At 33.8% G+C, this 19614-nt stretch overlaps 1 protein-coding gene across 1 annotated transcript in view; it reads left to right on the top strand.

Moving 5' to 3' along the window:
* EIF3E (eukaryotic translation initiation factor 3 subunit E) overlaps positions 1 to 19252 on the top strand; it is a 44014-nt gene extending 24762 nt beyond the window's left edge. Inside the window, exons 8-13 of the mRNA XM_058564790.1 lie at positions 3352 to 3478; positions 4333 to 4434; positions 5767 to 5876; positions 17194 to 17296; positions 17600 to 17734; positions 19067 to 19252. Of these exons, the coding sequence (XP_058420773.1) occupies positions 3352 to 3478; positions 4333 to 4434; positions 5767 to 5876; positions 17194 to 17296; positions 17600 to 17734; positions 19067 to 19105 (616 nt within the window). The 3' untranslated portion in view covers positions 19106 to 19252. The remainder of the gene's footprint in view (positions 1 to 3351; positions 3479 to 4332; positions 4435 to 5766; positions 5877 to 17193; positions 17297 to 17599; positions 17735 to 19066) is intronic.
* The last annotated feature ends 362 nt before the right edge of the window (positions 19253 to 19614 follow it).

The raw sequence follows: 19614 nt of genomic DNA, 5'->3' as shown, positions 1-19614 counted from the left end.
CATTTACCAATGGTGATTCTGTTAAGTCCCATTCAATTGCAGCAGCCAAAAAAATATGTCCAGAAAAAATAAACTTGTTTAAAATTATTAGCCTTTTGGTGAGAACAGTTACTCAGAGTTGAAGATACTGGGAGCACCATCAGCATAATCAGTTAATAAACAAGGCACATGATTTTTAGTGATTTTCCTTGGCTCTTGATGAGTCGACAGATGTTACCGATATGGCTTAGTTGTTACTGATTTGAGGATTCAGTGTTGGATTTGAAGTGACTGAAGAATGTGTCTCTGAATAATCTGTGTGGAACAACTATAGGTGAAAATAGTTTCAAAGTTGAGAAAACACTAATTTATTACAACCTGAAGTGGAATCTACTAAGATGTGTTAAAACTTTTGGTGGTAAATATTTGTGAAGGAGAAAAAGGCTTAGTTGGACAAATTTACAAAGCTTGTGAAAATATGAGGTTACTCATTGCATTATTTGTCACCAGAGTACTTTGTGGAAAATACTTGACTGTGGTGTATTATTGAATCATTAGTGTCAACAGTCAACTTCATTTGCTCTCTTGGACTTAAGTGTTGTCAGTCCGTGAATTTTTGTTAGAAATAGGATATCTTGTTTCAACTCTTGGATGGCTCAGCAGTCACCAAGTTTTATTGTGACTTTTTTTTTTTTTTTTTTTTTGGTAAGGAAGACTGGCCCTGAGCTAACATCTGTTGCCAATCTTCCTCTTTTTGCTGAGGAAGATTGTCCTTGAGCAAACATCTGTGCCCGTCTTCCTCTAGTTTGTAAGTGGGATGCTGCCACAGCATGGCTTGATGAGCACTGTGTAGGTCCACGCCTGGGATCTGAACCTGCGAACCCTGGGCCACTGAAGCAGAGCGTGTGAACTTAACCACTTCGCCACTCGGCTGGCCCCTACTGTGACTTTTTTGAGCTTGGGGCGAGATTGAAATTTTTCTGAATGAGAAAATTGGCCCTCAACCACTATTGTTAAGCCCTGAATGGCTCTGGAAATTAACTTTTGCTATAGACTTGATAATATTTCTTAATTAATTCAACCTAAAATTACAAGGTGAAACAGTGCTTACATGCAAACCTTATACTGTTGTAATCATTTTGACGACAACTAACATAGTGTGAATCACAAGTAATGTCTACTGTTTTATACATTTTCCATTCTTTCAAATGTTAAAACATGAAGTGAGACCTTCATTCCCACACAAATTTGCAGCAGATATATTTTTTTTAGCTCAAATTACAAATCCAGAAAGTTTTAGACTTCATTGTAAGTACAAAGGAAATTTCCATATTTCAAAATTTATTTAAGGTGTGTAGTTGAATTGGAAGTGATTTATCTGCAATGTGATGATATGCAAAAAGGCACTGTCAAAGAAAGAGTTTTGCAGAATTCTGTAAATGCCTTCCAAGTGATAAATATACCAAATTAAAATTATATGCTTGTCAGTTGATATCAGTATTTGGTAATAACCTCTGTGCATGAAAAAACATTTTCAAAAACTAAACATGTAAAATCTCATTAAAGATAAGCATTAACAAACATTTGCAATAAATTTTAGTAATAGGGATCTCTCACTTTGAACCCAGTTAAACAAAGTTATCCCCAATAAAGGAATTCTGTAGACCTGTATTACAAAAAATTGTACTGAACTATTATATTTTGAGTTTTGTCAATAAAATATGTTGGAATTGTTTTTTCTTTGTATATAAGTACCTGTATAATATTCTCAGTGTTGCCTTTTGGCTTGTAAAACCTAAAATAATCATTATCTGGCCCTTTACAAAAATTTTGCTAACTCCTGCCATATACACTCACAGAAAGAGAGAAGTGGTTTCCCAAGGAAGTCATCCTCCAGTAAATACAATGAAGATATATGTGATGCAATGATATCAAGTTAGGATAAGTAAAAATAAATATATTTAACATCATATACAGTAAACTTAGAGTTTTTATCCTATATGGATAAATTTATGAATGAGTTCCATAAGTGCCTACTAAAATTACCTCCTTCAAAACTGATATTAAGGAGAACAGTCACACTCTTCTGTGCTTGTACGTGAGATCTCTGGTAAGAATATTGAGACAAACAATTGTTCTGAATGAACATTGCAATTTAAAAATTTCTGCCTGAAACGCAGGCTTAATTTTTCAGATGATGAAGCTTTTAGCTGATTTGTTTAGTTTTCTTTTCCTAGAAATTGTTTTATTCTTGAGTGAGTATTGATTTTGTTTTGCCTTGCCTTGCTTAGAGGGGATTTAAGAGGGGCTAAGTGGGACTAGATATTGTTGTTAGGTTATTATCAGATTCTAGGTTGCCTAAAGAGTTCAAACAACATTTTATGGGGAATCTACAATATGATAAAATACAAAGATTGATGAATATCATATTCTGGGAGATCTGGATATTTGAGCTGGACCTTCAAGGATGGCTAGAATTTACATTTTCAGAGGAGTGTGTTTAGGGGCACAATCTATGTGGAGTGAGCTTTAAGAAGTAAGGAAAGCAGGAAGCAGTCAATGGTGGTGTGGTGGAAGATGGAGCTAGATGGGTACTTTGAGGCTTGAATATTCAGTTGAGAGAAATGGACTTTCTTCACAAATATTTCCAAGCTTGGCATAATGCCTGGTACTCAGAGGTACTCATTGGATAAAAATTGGGGATTTTAAGGAAGCTGAGCAGAAACACATGTTAAACACTGGGTGAAAGAGGGTGGCCAGCTGCTGATCGTCAGAATAGCGGGATTTGCCAAATATTAGCCAAGGCCCCGTTGCCATTTGTCTAGCATCTAGTCCTTCTTTTCTAATTCCCAGTGCTACCAATTTAACTGAAGCCCAGTAATACTGTAATAGATTCCTTCTCTCTATAGTTTCCAGTCTTTCATCCCCTGAATTCTTTAATTTGTGAGTGCCTGATTTTCTTATTACGGTGAGTGATTTGCACATAGAAGGTTTTCACACATTTGTTCTGATAAGTGAATGACTAAAAGTCATAGCTTAGCAGTCTTTTGGAACAGACTGACAGCATGTATAAGAAACTCCCAAAATCATTTTACTCAACAATGATAATAGGATTATTTACCTCTTATGTTTGTCTCCCATCTCACTCCAAATTGGGGAATACCAGCTGGCATTCCTATCATTTAGACTTCTGTTTCTTTATTTCCTTTAAGGAGATGGCTCTTAAAATATTCATTCTTAAGGGTTTGCAATCTTACTGAAATTTTGCAATCTAATGGGCTGTTTAAGTATTTTCTTTAAATCACCTGTGATTATAGATCTAGAAAAACTGGGTAAGTTATTAGTATTAAATAACTTATATTTTTACCGTAGGTATCTTAATGCAATTCAGACGATGTGTCCACATATTCTCCGCTATTTGACTACAGCAGTTATAACAAACAAAGATGTTCGAAAACGCCGGCAGGTGCTCAAAGATCTGGTCAAAGTTATACAGCAGGTAAAAACTAAAATTTTTATTGGTTTTTTTTTTTTTTTTTTTTAAACGTGCCTAAACTTTAGGTCTAACCTCTTTTTCTGAAGTAGCACTCTTAGGTCTTAAGGTAAAAATGTTTTAAAAATAGGAAAGTGTACATGAAGTATACATGGAGAAAGAGGAGCCCAAGAGCCCCACATTGGGCATTTACTATCTTTAAATCAAAGATATACTTAATGTTAGATGCGGTATGAATGAATACTGCTCTCTGCTAGGTGGATACTTAATATACATTGTATATTAGTGTTCTTACTGCAAATAGTGAAAGATCTGGAGCTTGGACCTGTTTGTTGGGAAGTCAGTATCTACCTAATTCCTGAGTAGTGACCTTTACCTTTACATAGAATAATGTTAATAGTCCCCAAGTTGTGCAAAAGCTGCAGCCCCACTGGATGATTTTTAGTGTGTTTCTCAGTAATAACTGTGGGTTAGAAAAAGAACTTAAATATTTATTTGATCTAAGAATACTGTAAATTAAATACAAAAAGACAATTTCATTGAGTAGGATATGAATACCCTTATACTTGGGGAATTTCATCACTGTTTATTGACTAACGGAGACTTTTGGCAGTAGAAGAATTTGAGTGTTTGATATGGTTCTAGGATAAGAATTTAGAGAACTTGGTCTGGAAGGCATTATAAGCTTAAGGTGTGGCCTGGAATCAGGATACGAGCAATCACTTTGAGAAGATGATACTAGGTAATTTGCTAGAAATTAATGGTAGAGGAGGAGAAAATAGGAAGACTGGGATATTTATGGGCAGTCTACTAAACAATGTTGAATCAGATCCAGCTTGACCTTTGACTTAATTTTACAGGAGTCTTACACATATAAAGACCCAATTACAGAGTTTGTTGAATGCTTATACGTTAACTTTGACTTTGATGGGGCTCAGAAAAAGCTGAGGGAATGTGAATCAGTAAGTATGAATTTTTACTTATAAATTAATAACATTTAAAATTTTTGCATATTGTAAGAGTTACCTTTTCAATGTTTTATTAAAGTAATTTTATCAGAAATGTTTATTAATCTTAAAATGGCAGATTATTTAGAAATGTGCTAGGGTGAAGACATTTTTAATATTGTTGCCATGTGTGCATCCCTTTTGTTAGGACAGTTTGTTGAAACATTGGGGGCATTATAAATTCACACATACACCCATAGTTCCATGTCTTATCCTGAATGAGTAAGTATGTGAAATATTTCATATGTGTGGGCAAGGTTGTATGGAATTGCGTGTCACAACTGTGATTCTCAGTTTGTTTCATGAGTGGGCCTATCTTTAGAATTTTTCATATGATTGTATTTAACATTTGCTATAAACCAGTCAAGCTAAAAGTGTGAATTTTATAACTACAGTGTCTTCTGTTGGTTGGTAGAAACTAAAGTACCTTCAGAGCAGCTGAAAGAGTTAGATTTATAGTTTTTTTTTAGTAAGTTAGTTTGCAGGTTTTAAGAAACTAAACTGAGAACTTACCTGTTAAATGCATTTACCAAATCCACAAATTATTAGCTGTTGACTTCGTTTTAGAACCCAAATGTTGTCACAAAAATGGGCAGAGTTTGTTGAAGGACTAAGATCTTATTTCTGTAAGGAAAAAAAAAAAATTATCATGTAAATATACCTTCAGAAGTGATTTTCAAACATTGGACAAAATATAAAATTAGAATCCAGTGTGATAATTTGTCTTCATGTAGTCATATGTGACATTATTAAATATCAGTATATATTTATGTCAAGTATCTAGACTCTGCTGAGGCAGAGGGGTACTTAGTTCCTATTCTTGAAGTTAAAATAGTCTCTTAAAATTATGATACTATCTGTGGAGTAGGATCTACCCCTTGAATTTTTTTCCTTTGTAGGTTTCCAAGTCTACTTACTATCACAGAAATATGCATATCTATAGTCCATTCATAGCTATTTTAAATAGCTGGAAAAGATATGGTATCTATGTAACATTTATGTAGGATAATGGACAGGACAAAGCTACAAGGTTGCTCACATCTCAACAGAACAAGGAAACATTGCAGTTCTTTGGTCTATTTATTACATAATATTGTTTACTTGTTTAAATTAAGAGGCTTGAACATAGTGTTCTAGAAAGTGCTGTGGTGTATAACTCGTGATATTAGATGAGAGCATTGTAGTGAATGAAGCAATGAGTAAAGCACACAGAAAGTATTTGAGTCAAATTTTAAAAATTGCTTGTCAGTGCCATTAATTTTTTTCTTTTATATTTTACACACATAGGTGCTTGTGAATGACTTCTTCTTGGTGGCTTGTCTTGAAGATTTCATTGAAAATGCCCGTCTCTTCATATTTGAGACTTTCTGTCGCATCCACCAGTGTATCAGCATTAAGTAAGAACCTGATTTGATTTGTATTTTCCATTTATTGTAAAGTTACACTTAGTAGGATTCCAGTTAATCAGATTTTTATTTTATTTACTTTTGCTTTAGAAGGAAAAGGGAACAATCTGATAGTGATTTATTAAAAATCCTAACTTTTGTGAATTCTAGGATGCTGCATACTCAGCAATATCTTCTTTAGCTTTCACGAGTGTGGCACAGCATGATTTTTGAAAATGGTGACTTCAAGGGAGTATTGTGATTGTCAGCTATCTTTTTAAAGAGTGATATTATACCATTTGGTAGGGAGAAAAGAGAAGTAACCATTATTAGAATGATTTTTAGCAGGAGTTCAAATAAGAAGTTAGCCCTTAGTAAATCAGAAATACTGTTAAAAGACCACATTTGGTAATCATTTCAGTTAATTAAGTGTGTTTTATTTAATGATATATTTGACATCTCATATAGTAAACTCCTGTGACATCCTAAAATGTTGAAATATGGAAAAATTATGGTGAATTTCACTTGAAATTTTCTCTGTTGTGTGAGAAAATTATTGGGAAGAAATTGTGAAGCTTATATAACCTATTAGAAACTAATTTTACACCAGTACCCTGTGGCCACAGATGAAGTCGAACAGTAAACGCTCCATAAATATTTAAAAACTTACTACTTTGATGTTTGCCTGTTAGGAATTGTGTGTAGACCCAAGTTTTCCTTTTGTGCCGTTTGTTTTTGCTTAGGCATCCATACTTGCTTTCCTAATTTTAGTAGGTTGTCATTGAAGTGGTTATCCAGAGTTAGAAGTATAGTGTGATCATGGGGCTTTTCCTATGGGCATTGAAGCCCTGATTTCAGTTTTATCAGTACTTGACTATAGCTAGCAGAAATATAATTTTAAAAATCTGATTCTCTTAAAGAATACATGCAAATTCCTAATACATTGTTGATGGTGAAATAAAGAGAGAGCTGTATCTATGTGGAACTCTGGTGGATAGTAGATAACTGAATTACATTGCTTTTATTTTTTTTTTAAGATTTATAATTTGGACTTGTGAATGAGGGATGCTAGTATTTTGGTTTCGCTTGTGGACTTTCCACGATTTCTCCTTAGAATCTGGTCACTTGGATGTTTTTTGGTCCAGAACTTATTTAACTATCCCTGTTGTGAGCCTTTTGAAAGCAGACTTTACTTTTTATATCTTGAGCACCTGGTATACTAACTTTACAGTATCAATGCTGAATAAATACTTGTTAAATGAATAAATTTCTTTCCTTTGTATTGGTGTCCATGATAATTCTTTTTCACCTTGGTGTTTGTTTCTGAGGTACCATGAGTAAGAAGGTTTGTTCCAGTTCTAGCTCTTTCCCTCTATTAACTCTGGGATATTATATTCATTATTTTGCTTCTTGGGATTCAGTTTACTATCCTTAACAGTGAAATAGATAAAGTATTTGTCCTGTCTACTCAAGAGAGATGTGCAGCTCAAAGAAGGTAATAGAGTGGGAGTGCTTCTATAGACTTTTATGTGATTATCATTGCTCAAGAATTTTTTTAAACATATATGAGTATAGTTTTTGATTGTTTTCTTTGCTGTAATTCTTTGATTCCTGTAGGTTTTGGTCGTTTTAGACAAAATCTAAAGCGTTTTCAGACTTAAGTTCCAGTGGCTTTGTAAAGTCTAGAAATCTTTTTTCTTTTCCAGTGATAGTATTTCCTTTTTACTTAGGTTGTTTAAATGTTTTTGGCTACCTATGGAATGTTTTCCTAACTTAGATGATTTCAGATACATAAATTAATGCATTTTCTTAAAATATTAGGGGAGAAATTTAGAGCTAGAAGAAATCTTAGGGAGCTTCTAATCCAACAGCATACAGTTATTGAATCATTGACAGTAGAACTTTTCAGTAGAACTTTCTGCAATGATGGAATTGTTTTATATCTGCAGTGTTCAGTGTGGTAGCCAATAACCATATGCGGCTTTTGAGCGCTTTAAATGTGGCTCAGGTTTCAAGTTCTAGAACCATGGTTTTTGAACCATGGTTTTTAAGTTGTGTGTGTGTATGTGTCTGTATAGGACTTGTTTTCAAATGCAGTATTATATATATGAGTATATATATTTATGGATGTATATAAGTAGATACAAATCAGAGCCCCTTCACCCTGTTTAGCCTATAGCTCTATTTCAACTTCCCTCCTGACTGCTAAGGCACCTCAATGAAACCCTAAGACTTTTGGAAGCACGGTTTTACAAAACACTGATTCGGTACAATTCCTTTGTTTTGTAGCAGTTTTGAGCTCCTTATCTGTAGCTGGGAAACTTAAGGCTCAGAGACATTAAGCTGCAGAGGCCTTATTTAATGACAGAGTCTGGGCGATAGGTCTTTGACATTCATTGTATTGTACCTCACTATAAATTCTTTCTTTTTCATTGTGAACAATTGATATTTTTAGAAATATCAGATTTAGATTAATTTGTCGTTAGTGTTTCACTTGAACCAGAGGATAAAGATGGAAACCATAAGTCAGTGTTTAATTTATGTCTCAGAATCTCTGTAGGGTTTTGTTCTGTTTTATTTTACAAATACAGATTCCCTGAAGCCACCCCAAACTTTCTGGATCAGATTTTCTGAGTATGCTATGCTATGATGTGTAATAGATCTACTATGCTGTACCTTAAGGGCAGTTATTCCAAAGCACATCCAGGATTGAGAACCACTACATCAGGTCACCAATTTTTTTTAGGTGTGTAATTACAGCCTGCTAGAGTAATAGAGTGAAAAATCAGTGATTTAATAGCTTTACTATATAGTGAATTAAGAATATAGGGGCAGAGCAGAAAGTGTAGCTTCATGAAAAAAATATTCTTCTTAGAGCAACAGTGAGATCTTGGTGGTGGTCGTGGGTGCATCTAGTAGGATTCAGTCCAGGGGGAAGGCTTCTTCATATTTTTAAAGCTATTTTAGTGGGTTAGGAATATGGCTGAAAATAATGTTAAGCATTTAAGTTGGGCTTTTATAAATGTAGCAAACATCTTAATTCAGACTCCAAGGACTTGAAATCCATGATAATGACCAACAGAGCTAATGTTTACCTTTAAGCAATACATAGAAAAAAAAATCATTGTTCTCTAATCCAGAGGTTTTTAAACCTAACTGTACATCAGATTCATCTGGAGAACTTAAAAAAGCAACAACAACTTGAACTTAAAAAGAATAGATTTTCTGACCTCACCCCAGACCTTCTGAATCAGAATCTCTGAGATCAAGGCTTGAGAATCTGGGTTTAAAGCTTCCCTGGTGATTGTTTTGCAGTCAGCCTTGGAGAATCATTACTCTAAATTAGTGATTTATAGTCTTAACTGCACATTAGATCAAGTGGGAAACTTTAAAAGGAAATAAACAAAAATAATGGATGACTGTGCCCAGCCCCGTAAAAGCTAAAACATTCTCTGAGGGGAGAACTTGGCATCTATATTTTTTTAAAGCTCCTCTAAGTAATTCTGATGCAAAACGTCTTCTTTTAAATTAAACTTTTTATTTTGAGATGATTATAGATTTACATGCAGTTGTGAAAAATAATTATGAGATTCCCTGTGTCCTTTGCAGTTTCCCCTATGGTAACGTCTTACAAACCATAGTAAAATATCACAGCCAGCATATTGATATGGATACATTTAGATAGAGAATGTTTCTGTCACCACAAGGATCACTCAGGTTGCTCTTCTATAGCCATACCCACTTTCCTCCCACCTCTCCTTAACCGCTGGCAACCGCTCGTCTGTTCTCCATTTGTCACTTCAAGAATGTGCAAAAACTTTTTAAGAAAATAGTGTTCAACTTTCTAAAGAGGATAAATGCACTTTGTGTCATGATTATGATATAATTAGTTAATAGCAGTATAACTAGTATAGTTGTTCAAAGAAGAAAATATTATAAATGTGAATGAGTGCCTCTTCTGATCAGGCATGGGGTAGACAGTAGGGAGCACACCCTTATAGCTTAAAAATCCAGACGAAGAAACAGATATTAAATAAAGATAAAATTGCAAATTATTATAGGTGTTTTGAAGAAAAATACAGAGTAAATAGAATGACATGGACATAATTTGAGTATTGAAAAATCAGACAGGTAATTTAGATTGAAGGTTCAGTAAGCCTTGATAACTCTCTAAATGGAGTATCTTTAAGGTCCAAAGTAGACTGTCTTCCACTGTATACTAATTATGACAAATTATTGCATTTACTAATTTATGCTGGCCTATCTCTGCCTCTAATTAAAGTTTTTTGATATTTCATCTTTTTTGGGAGAAGAAGGGGAAGGATTTATCTCTGGCCTCCTTTCTTTCTCCCAAGGGACACATTTCAAATGCTGAATCGAATAGTTTTATAAAACCTATGGTTGTTTATTAAACAACTCTTTCCATTTGTGACTTGGAACATTCTCTGTTGATAATTGTCTTGACCAAATGGCTGTAAGCACATTTGATAGTCATATCTTTGTAAAAATGCATATTAAGAATGTTTTTATCGGTTTATATACAACCCTATAGATTTGTAGGATAAGTTACGAATCTGTTTACTGTAAAGTATGCAACATCTGTCAAAAAAGATTACTGTGGTGGGATTTAATCTCGTATAGCTGAATAGTTTATCAGATATGGTGTGTGTCTGAAATTTAAAAGCTGTTCTAGAATAATTCTTGGACCAGTTTTCAATTGTAGGTAAAAACAAAGTATGGAAGTAATATTTTGAATTTGTATGATAAACATGTTGGAGCATACATTAATATAATTGTCCTATAGGGGGTTTGTTTTGGCTTTTCACAAGAGATGATATTTGCCAACTATTCTTGCATTTCTTTAAGTTATAAGTCATTCTACTTTGCTTATTAACATTTTAAATCTTAATATTTTTCTTAAAATTCTTATTACCACATAGCAATTTATATTCATGGTTATACTTCCTGATATTAGAAAGGTGTATTTCCAGTTGGAAATAAAATAGTTTCAAAAGCTATTATCATTGCATTTTTATGTTAACTATAGAGTAATATACTCTTCTTTTTGACTAATGAGATGTTGGAAAATCCAGTGAGAATTTTCATTTGTCACCCAGCATTTAGCATTTCTCAGTTTTTTCCTGTTTTCTGTCTCCTCTTTCCTCCTTATCTTACAGTTAAACAGTCTACACTTAACACTTACTCTTTAATTAGTTCTCATAGCATAGCATACCCCTATAAAAGACTGGAGTATGCTTTGAATATGCTAAATAGTTGGCCTCAGTCTTCAGTGAAAAGCAGGCCAGAGGTTCCCATAGTTTAATGCTTAAGTCAATAGTATTCGAAATAAATTGTACTTATCAAATAAAATTTGGAAAGCCAGGTTACTTGAAGAAATAGTTAATAAGCATATGAAATGCTGGACCCCATATCCTTATTTGTTAAGATATGTCAGGGTGAGGGCTATGGGAAGGTTCAGAAAAGGGAGATTATATAAAAGATTAGTGATTGAAAACCTGATAGAACATCAACCTAGAGTTGGTGAAACCCTACTTAGTTCTCTAGATTTAAATTTATGTAGATTTAAATTTACATATCTTATTAAGTGGGACCACTGTTCTTAATTACTGCCCCAAAACAGAAAAGTATCTGGTTTTATGCTAGGGGCGTGAACACATTCAATTAATGAAATTGAACCCCGGGTGAAATACTCATTTTTTAATATGTCTTTTGAAATAGCTATTAGGATTCTATGTATTTCTTTTTTTTTTTGCCCTGAAGGAATGATTTACATTTTTCTGTAAAGTTATTAATCTTTTCCTTTATGGTACTGGATTTTATATTTCATTTGAAAGTTCTTTCTCACAGTAGGTTTATATGCTATTTATCTATGTTTTCTTCTAGGACCTTTATGGCTTTATTTCTTCTGTTTAAATCTATCTACGATTTACTTGGGAGTAGAGAGTGAGGAAGACATCTACCTTTTGTTCCTAAATGCCTAGCCAACATGATTTATTGAAAAACTATCTATTGCCCCAGAAGTGCCACCCATATCACATTTTAAATTCTCATTTGTATGTGGGACTTTTTCTGAACTCTTTAATCTGTTATAATTGTTGATTCCTGAACCAGTACCAAATGGTTTGAAATAAGGTTGATTTGTAATGTGTTTTAGTATTCAGTATTTGTTTTCCGTGGAGTTAATAATTGCTACTTTTTTCCCCATTTGCTTAGTTGTTTTTCTTAATGTCTTTATCCTTAATTCCACTTCAGACTCTTTGCCAGTTTATAAATCCCTTCTCAAGATTTATTATTGTCAGTTTTATCTTCCTAAAAAAATCTGCACTTGTTGCTCTCTCTGCCTGGTGCGTATTTATCTCCCCTTGTCATTTGTCCTGGGGATTCCCTTAGCCTGTCTCCTGTGATAGAGCTCTAGTTTCCTGGACTTTGTGTCATCCTTTTTCTTGATTTATCACCATATTTTGGTAAAGCGTATCCTTCAATAGCTTCATAAGGAAGGGTGCTTGGAGGTAAGTTTTTTCACATCTAAAAATGTCTGTTTTACTCTTTATACTTGAATAATGGTATTACTAGGCATGGTACTCTAGGTGGAAAACTACTTTACTCCAGAATTTTGAAAACATTGTTCTATTGCTTTCTAGTTTCTTGTTGGAGAAGTCAGAAGCCATTTTTATCCCTGATCTTTTATATAGGTCTTCTGTTTTCCTCTTTAGAAATTGGGAGGATTTTTTTTCTTTGTCCCTGTTGCTCTGTATTTTCACAATGATATGCCTTAGTATAGTTTTATTTTAATTCTTCATACTGGACCCTTTTAATTTGGAAAATTCTCCAGTTCTGGGAAGTTTTCTTGAATTATTTCTTTAATGATTTATTCTCTTCTGTTTACTGTTTATTTTTTCTAGAACTTCTATTATTTGGGTATTAGACTTCCTGGACCCAGGCTTCTAATTTTCTTATCTTTTCTTTCCTATTTTCTTTCTTTTTTTTAATTGCGGTAACATTGGTTTATAACGTTATATAAATTTTGGGTATACGTCATTATATTTTGATTTCTGTGAAGACGACATCATGTTCACCATGCAAAGACTAAATTACCACCTGTCACCGTCGCATGTACCCTTTCACTCCTTTTGCCCTACTCTCTACCCGCTTATATGAGTGGGTTTGTTTCTGGGCTCCTCATTCTGTTCCATTGATCTATGTGTCTGTTTTTATGCCCATACCATACTGTTTTGATTACTAGAGCTTTGTAATATAATTTGAAATCAGGAAGTGTGATGCCTCCAGCTTTGTTGTTCTTTCTCAAGATTGCTTTGGGTATTTGAGGTCTTTTTTGGTTCAATATATATTTCTTATTTAACACATTCAGTATCATATTGTTGTGTCACTTGAGCAGGAGAGGTAGTCAACTTAAAGATGTGTATAAGGTATTTACACAAAATATTTAAATGTCTACTTCAAGCTGCCTATAGACGAGGTTGGGATTTTTAGTGTAATCGGAATAATCTGGAAGTTATTTTTGTTTTTAAAATCTAGATTGAATTTTTTTTTTTCAGACATTTTGCATTTTAATACATTGTCTTTTTGTTTATTGATAAACTAAATTATTTTAAGTAACACAAGATAAGCATGATATAGGATAGCTTAAGGCAACTTTTTGTTTTTTAAGCTTTAATAGAATACGTTTTTATTTTTAAATCTTTGCTATTTTTGCATAAAATCAGTAGAATATAAGAGACTTGTAGACTGTGAGGATTTCTTTCTATTAATCACTTAATTTCTTTAACGGTGTACACTTTCCTGTTACTTAAAAGAAACTGGATTATTGCCACAGACTTTAATTCATTCTCATAGTGATTGGTAGTCTAGGTAACTTGAGATGCCATCAATAATTTACTAATACTTAGACCTTATTTCAAGTGTTTCTTTGACTTGATTTAATAAGTAGAGGATCAGCAGGCACAATGCAAAACACTAAATCACCAAAGTGAGATTATGGGTCAGAATATGCAGACACATATGGGTCTTGATGCATGTTGCCAAATTGCCCCAGCCATGTTGGAATTTGAGACTTAGAGTATGGCTGTAAAGAAAGAGGAAGGCTGGAGAATTCTAGGTAGAGTTATTATACAGAATAGAATTTTCTTTCTTTTATCTTAAAATCAGACCTTAAATATTTCCTTAGATAAGCTGTCCCCAAACCTCTAGACTAGAACTGGTAAACCTTTTTGCATCTCACATAGCTCCTTCTACTTTTTCATCATTACACTTATAATAGTTTATATATTTTGGGGATTGGGTGATTGTCCCCTACTCCCCAACTCCTTGGCTTAAACTTTATAAAGTTAGGGAACAGACTGTATTTTGTCACCAGCAGGAAACCCAGTTCATGTTTTGTTGAATGAATGATGAAGAAAGAAGAGGTTTGGTTTCGCTAGCATGTGGTATTCATGAGGGAGAATAATAGGACATTGGAAAGTTAGAGTGTAGCTAAATTGTAGAGAACCATGAATGAGAAACTTAGAAGTTTGAATTTTATTGTTTTGGTATAAGGGCTCTATTAAAGTTTTGAAAGGAATCTGGGAATAAACTTGTTAGTTGGGTTTTGGGACTAACCTGGCAACTATATAAAATAGATTAAGGAGAGACTTGAGAGGTAGATTAGTTAGGATACTAGGAAATAGTAATGGAGCCTGAAGTAGGGTAGTGACTAGGATAGGAATGAGACGGTATACGTATATTAATTGCCTCCTGTGTACTAGGCATTGTGATAATTGCTGGATATATAGCAGTGAATAAGAAAGCTGTGGTTCATGCTCTTGGGTTACATATATAGTCTATCATGAAAGCAGATATTTAACAAAACAACTACAGCTATTATGAATGCTATGAAAAATATTGGGGGCTATGAAAGCATCAAACAGATATGTCATGGTTGGGAGAGGTGTCTTGAAAGGCTTATGAGGGTGCTGTTTTAGCTGAGACTCGTGTAACGGATAGCTAAGTGAAGTAAAAGGTGGATGAGCCTTTTAAGAAGAAGGCATGACATGTGCAAGGGCCTTGAAGTGGTTAAAGACATGATATGTTTAAGGAACAGAGAGGTTTAGTATGGCTGGTGAAGAGGAGAGTCTTTCAAGATGAGAATAGATTGGTAAGGAATTTAGATAAGGAGGCAATGGTTAAAGAGATAATTATTAGGATTTCTCAGTTGGATATGGGCAGCAAGAAGAAGAGGAATCTGATAACCTAGGCTTCAAGACTGAATGTTCCATTATAATTTTTGTTACTTAGAGATCCTTCATAAACAAGTTTTATATTATAATTTAAAAAAAATCTTTATGATACCAACTATACATAGTAGCTTACTGGGAATAATGTTTCTGCTTTTTAAAAGCAGAATATAGAGATCTTGAAGATTCGAGTTTTAATATATTTAGTACAAATGGTTTCATTTGTGCTTTTCAGAGTAAAATGGCCTTGGCCTCACTTTAAAGAATTATATTTTTGGGGATGCAGAAGTCATACAAAAGACAAATTGGTATAGGAGTGATAAAATAATGAGTAAATTTTGGAAAATCTTTTCATTACCTTTAGACAGTAGCAGCTTCAGGTACAAGTATCAGACATTTGCTTACTTGAGCGGTGTAGAAGAGAATGAAATTTCCTCATCTCTAAAATAAGTCAAACACCAGCAGGAAACAAGGAGTTTAGTGGGAACCCACAGGAAACACCAGCTGCAGGAATTTTTCCTAGTCAGAAAAATGTCTGCTTGTTTAAGTAAAATGACATACTTTCCTATTTTTAGTAGCTTAAATAAAATGAGGTTTAGTTAAAGAACAGTGATAAAGAGAATAAAATGAAATCTGTCCATGAAATTGAAGTAATAGTCATGGATTAATTGTTCTTTATGTTTGCTGAGAATGTATGCTTATAGCAAAACTGATCATAAAAACACAGAGAACAAAATTTTGACACATAGATCTAGGGATTTTTATGGTTGAGTTGGTTCATACTCATCATCATGATGTCTTTAACTCCAAACATATTCTAAGGATAGATTTGAAATGATCATGTTTTCATAGATTTACTTTGTAATTTAGTTTGTGATAATTTTATTGATATCCTAACTTAATTTTTATATTTTGAATAAAATTCTAACTCTTTGTCGTTAAACATATAAAATAGGGGTAGCACATATTATATTCCGAAAAAGGTAGTTTTATTAACTGGATTGGGAGCTCTGGAATTATATAATTATACAATCGCCAGTGTCTTGAATATTTATATTTTAAAATTGGAAATCCTATCAGACCAGGAACTTTAGTTTCTAATATTCTAAGGAATGATTTTGTTATTGGTATTCTAGTTCTTTTCATCAAACGGGTGATAACATTAGAAAGCCTGGCAAGTATGTAATATCTTCAGTGAAGACAGGTGAAAGAGGGACAGTTAATGTTTGTGTTTGAACACCCATATATGCATATATATACTCTTAAATACTATACATGTGTAATATAGATACTCTTCCATCAGCTGACTGACTGATTTACCTACTACCAATGCTGGTGCTCGTGTTAGTCCTGATAAATTAAGTCCTGCAATGACCTCTTTTTCAACCTGATCATAAATTGGAAAAATAAAATGCAGATTGATTGATGTCCAAAACTTTAGATCAGGGTCTTGGTATCTGTCATCTCCCTCCCTCCCTCCCTGCTTTCTCCTTCTATCTCTCTCCCTACCCGCTTTCTCTCTCTCTCTCTCTCTCTCTCTCATTTACTCTGTGAGTATATATGTGTCTGTCTCTTTTCTCTTAAATTCAGTGGCCATTTAGGTTATACCGTGAACAATTTCAGGGAATACCCTCAGTTTATAGCACAAACATACACAGCAGCCTGTGTTTTAGTTATGTTTTTCATTATATTATACTTATTTCTGTTGTAAACTTGTAGTAAGTTTAATTTGTATAATCATTATACATCATAAAACATTTTTCTCTCTTAGATCTTTACTAGTTGAGCACCTGCTAAGTGTAAAGTACTTTTACAGAAGCTGGAAGGATTTCTGTAAATGCAGAATATGATGCCCCTCCCTCAAGGATCTTATAATCTGATTGGTGAAATGGGATAGGTCAGGCACAGTGCAAGATAATAGCACAAACGTGAACAATGCAGTTATTAAGAGTCAGAGTATTTAAGAGAAAGTGACCTGTAAATACCTAAAAGTCTCTATGCAGAGTGTGGGTCAAAGACTATGTACATAAAACTAAGTTTTTAGACTCAGTTAACATCATTTTTACTTTTTTCATTAGCATGTTGGCAGATAAATTGAACATGACTCCAGAAGAAGCTGAAAGGTGGATTGTAAATTTGATTAGAAATGCCAGACTGGATGCCAAGATTGATTCTAAATTAGTGAGTATTATGTTAGCTATGCTATATACTAGGTATCAGTTGCTAATTATTTTATACTCTTTTGGAAATTTTTCACGAGGACATTTTATTCTATTAAGAATGTTTTGTTTCATTTTAATGTATAATAGTTCTTTGAAGGCAACAGCAACCTCCTGTTTTTTGTTGCTGGATGAATATTGTCATCTCTCTACAGTGCATAAAAATATGTGCAAGTCATGTAGTGTGCTGATGTCATGCTCATGACTTACCTGGGAAACTCGATCATTCACGTTATAGGATCAATTTCCTTCTGTCTCATTTTAGGGTCATGTGGTTATGGGTAACAATGCAGTATCGCCCTATCAGCAAGTGATTGAAAAGACCAAAAGCCTTTCATTTAGAAGCCAGATGTTGGCCATGAATATTGAGAAGAAGCTTAATCAGAATAGTAGGTCTGAGGTAAGAACCACACATTTTCTCTTTTGTCTGGAATTTAGCAATAATGTAACAGAATTGTTACGTGGACTTCATTTGAGAACATAGTAATAAGGGTTGGGTTGTATCTGATTTTGTATTTCTGTTTGTTGGGGGTTTGAACATTTTGTTTAAGAAATGACTAAACTGAAAAGAACTTTTCTTAGATGTATTATATGCATTAGTTATGGAAACGAAAAAAATTAAGGGTTCCTAGTTTATTATAACTGTTTTTCTTTTCTTTTTACTTTTCCTGTGTGACTTCATTAACTCATTTCCTCAGAGTTTTCAACACATCATTTTGATACTGGAAGATGATAACTTACATGTGTGGACCTCTTTCAAGTGCTTGAAATTTGTGTTCTTTTTAAATCTAAAGAAATACTTCTGGGGGCCAGCCTAGTTGCATAGTGGTTAAGCTCACACACTCTGCTTTGGCAGCCTGGGGTTTGTGGGTTCAGATCCTGGGCGTGGACCTACACACTGCTCATCAAGCCATGCTGTGGTGGCATCCCACATACAAAATAGAGAAAGATTGGCACAGGTGTTAGCTCAGGGACAGTCTTCCTCAAGCCTTTAAAAAGAGGAAGATTGGCAACAGATGTTAGCTCAGGGCCAGTCTTCCTCACCAGAAAAAAAAAAAACACTTCTGTAAAAATGTTGATTTTATTATATCTATCAGTGTTGAACTTATAAAATTTGATTTTATCTAATATTCATATTTATGTCAAAAAAATACATTCCCCTTTTTGGTAGAGATCCTACGTAGTAGATATTAAAGGAACTTGAATGGCCTTGTAATTTTGGAATCCCAAACCACCTTTAATAGTCTGTAGCCATTAAGATTATGTGTAACTGTAGGGTATGAAATTTTTAGGAAGCAGTTGTGGACGCATTCAAGGAGCTCATTTGATTGAAGTTTTAGCACCAGGTTTGTGTCCTTAGAATAGTCCCTCAGTTTTAAAAGAGAAGGAAGAATTAGGAAATTATTGTCCATGCGTATTCCAACCAAGTTGAGAATAACTGAGCCTGAAATAACTTTGGTATACTCAGTTTGTATTGATTTGTTATAATATTGGTGATTTTTTCGTTTTTATACTTTATAATTGGTCAAAAACTGTATCAGATGGTATTTTGATGTGTTTGTTTTGTTCTAAGAGGGATATGACGTATGGTAATTTCAGAGGTTGTTAAAATCTTAGTGAATAGTTTGGCAGGAGTAGTGCTAAAAGGAAATGCTAGTATCACCTTTTTCAAGTTAGCTTTTTGAGAAAGTACTCTCTTTTCACCCTGTTGATTTCTCTTTGTATGTTTTAGGCTCCTAACTGGGCAACTCAAGACTCTGGCTTCTACTGAAGAACTGTAAAGAAAAGATGAAAAAACTATAAAAAAAAAGATGAAATAATAAAACCATTATATAAAGGGTGACAGATTTTAGAAACAATTAACATATTGAGTATAAATTTTGGAGAATTTGAATAAAATTGGCTATGTTTCATTTTATCTTGTGAATTTCCTTGTGTATACAAATGTGTGATCTTTTAACTTTTTATTTTGGAATAATTATAGACTTACAGGAAATTGCAAAAATAGTACAGAGAAGTCCCATGGAGCCTAAACCTAGTTTCCCCCAATTTTTTCATCTTATGTGACCATAAAACAATATCAAAACCAGGGTGTTGACCTTGGTACAATGTGTGTGAATACCTCTGTGCCCCTTTATCACGTGTGTAGATTTGTGTAACCATCACTGCAATTGAGATACAGAACTATCATCATCATGAAGATCTCCCTCCTGCTACCCCTTTATAGTCACACCTGTCCACACCACCCCCACCAGCCCTAACCCCTGGCAACCACTAATC

Source organism: Diceros bicornis, chromosome 21 (assembly GCF_020826845.1).
Source record: "Diceros bicornis minor isolate mBicDic1 chromosome 21, mDicBic1.mat.cur, whole genome shotgun sequence".
Lineage (NCBI taxonomy): Eukaryota > Metazoa > Chordata > Mammalia > Perissodactyla > Rhinocerotidae > Diceros > Diceros bicornis.
This window is presented reverse-complemented; position numbering and strand designations above follow the sequence as displayed.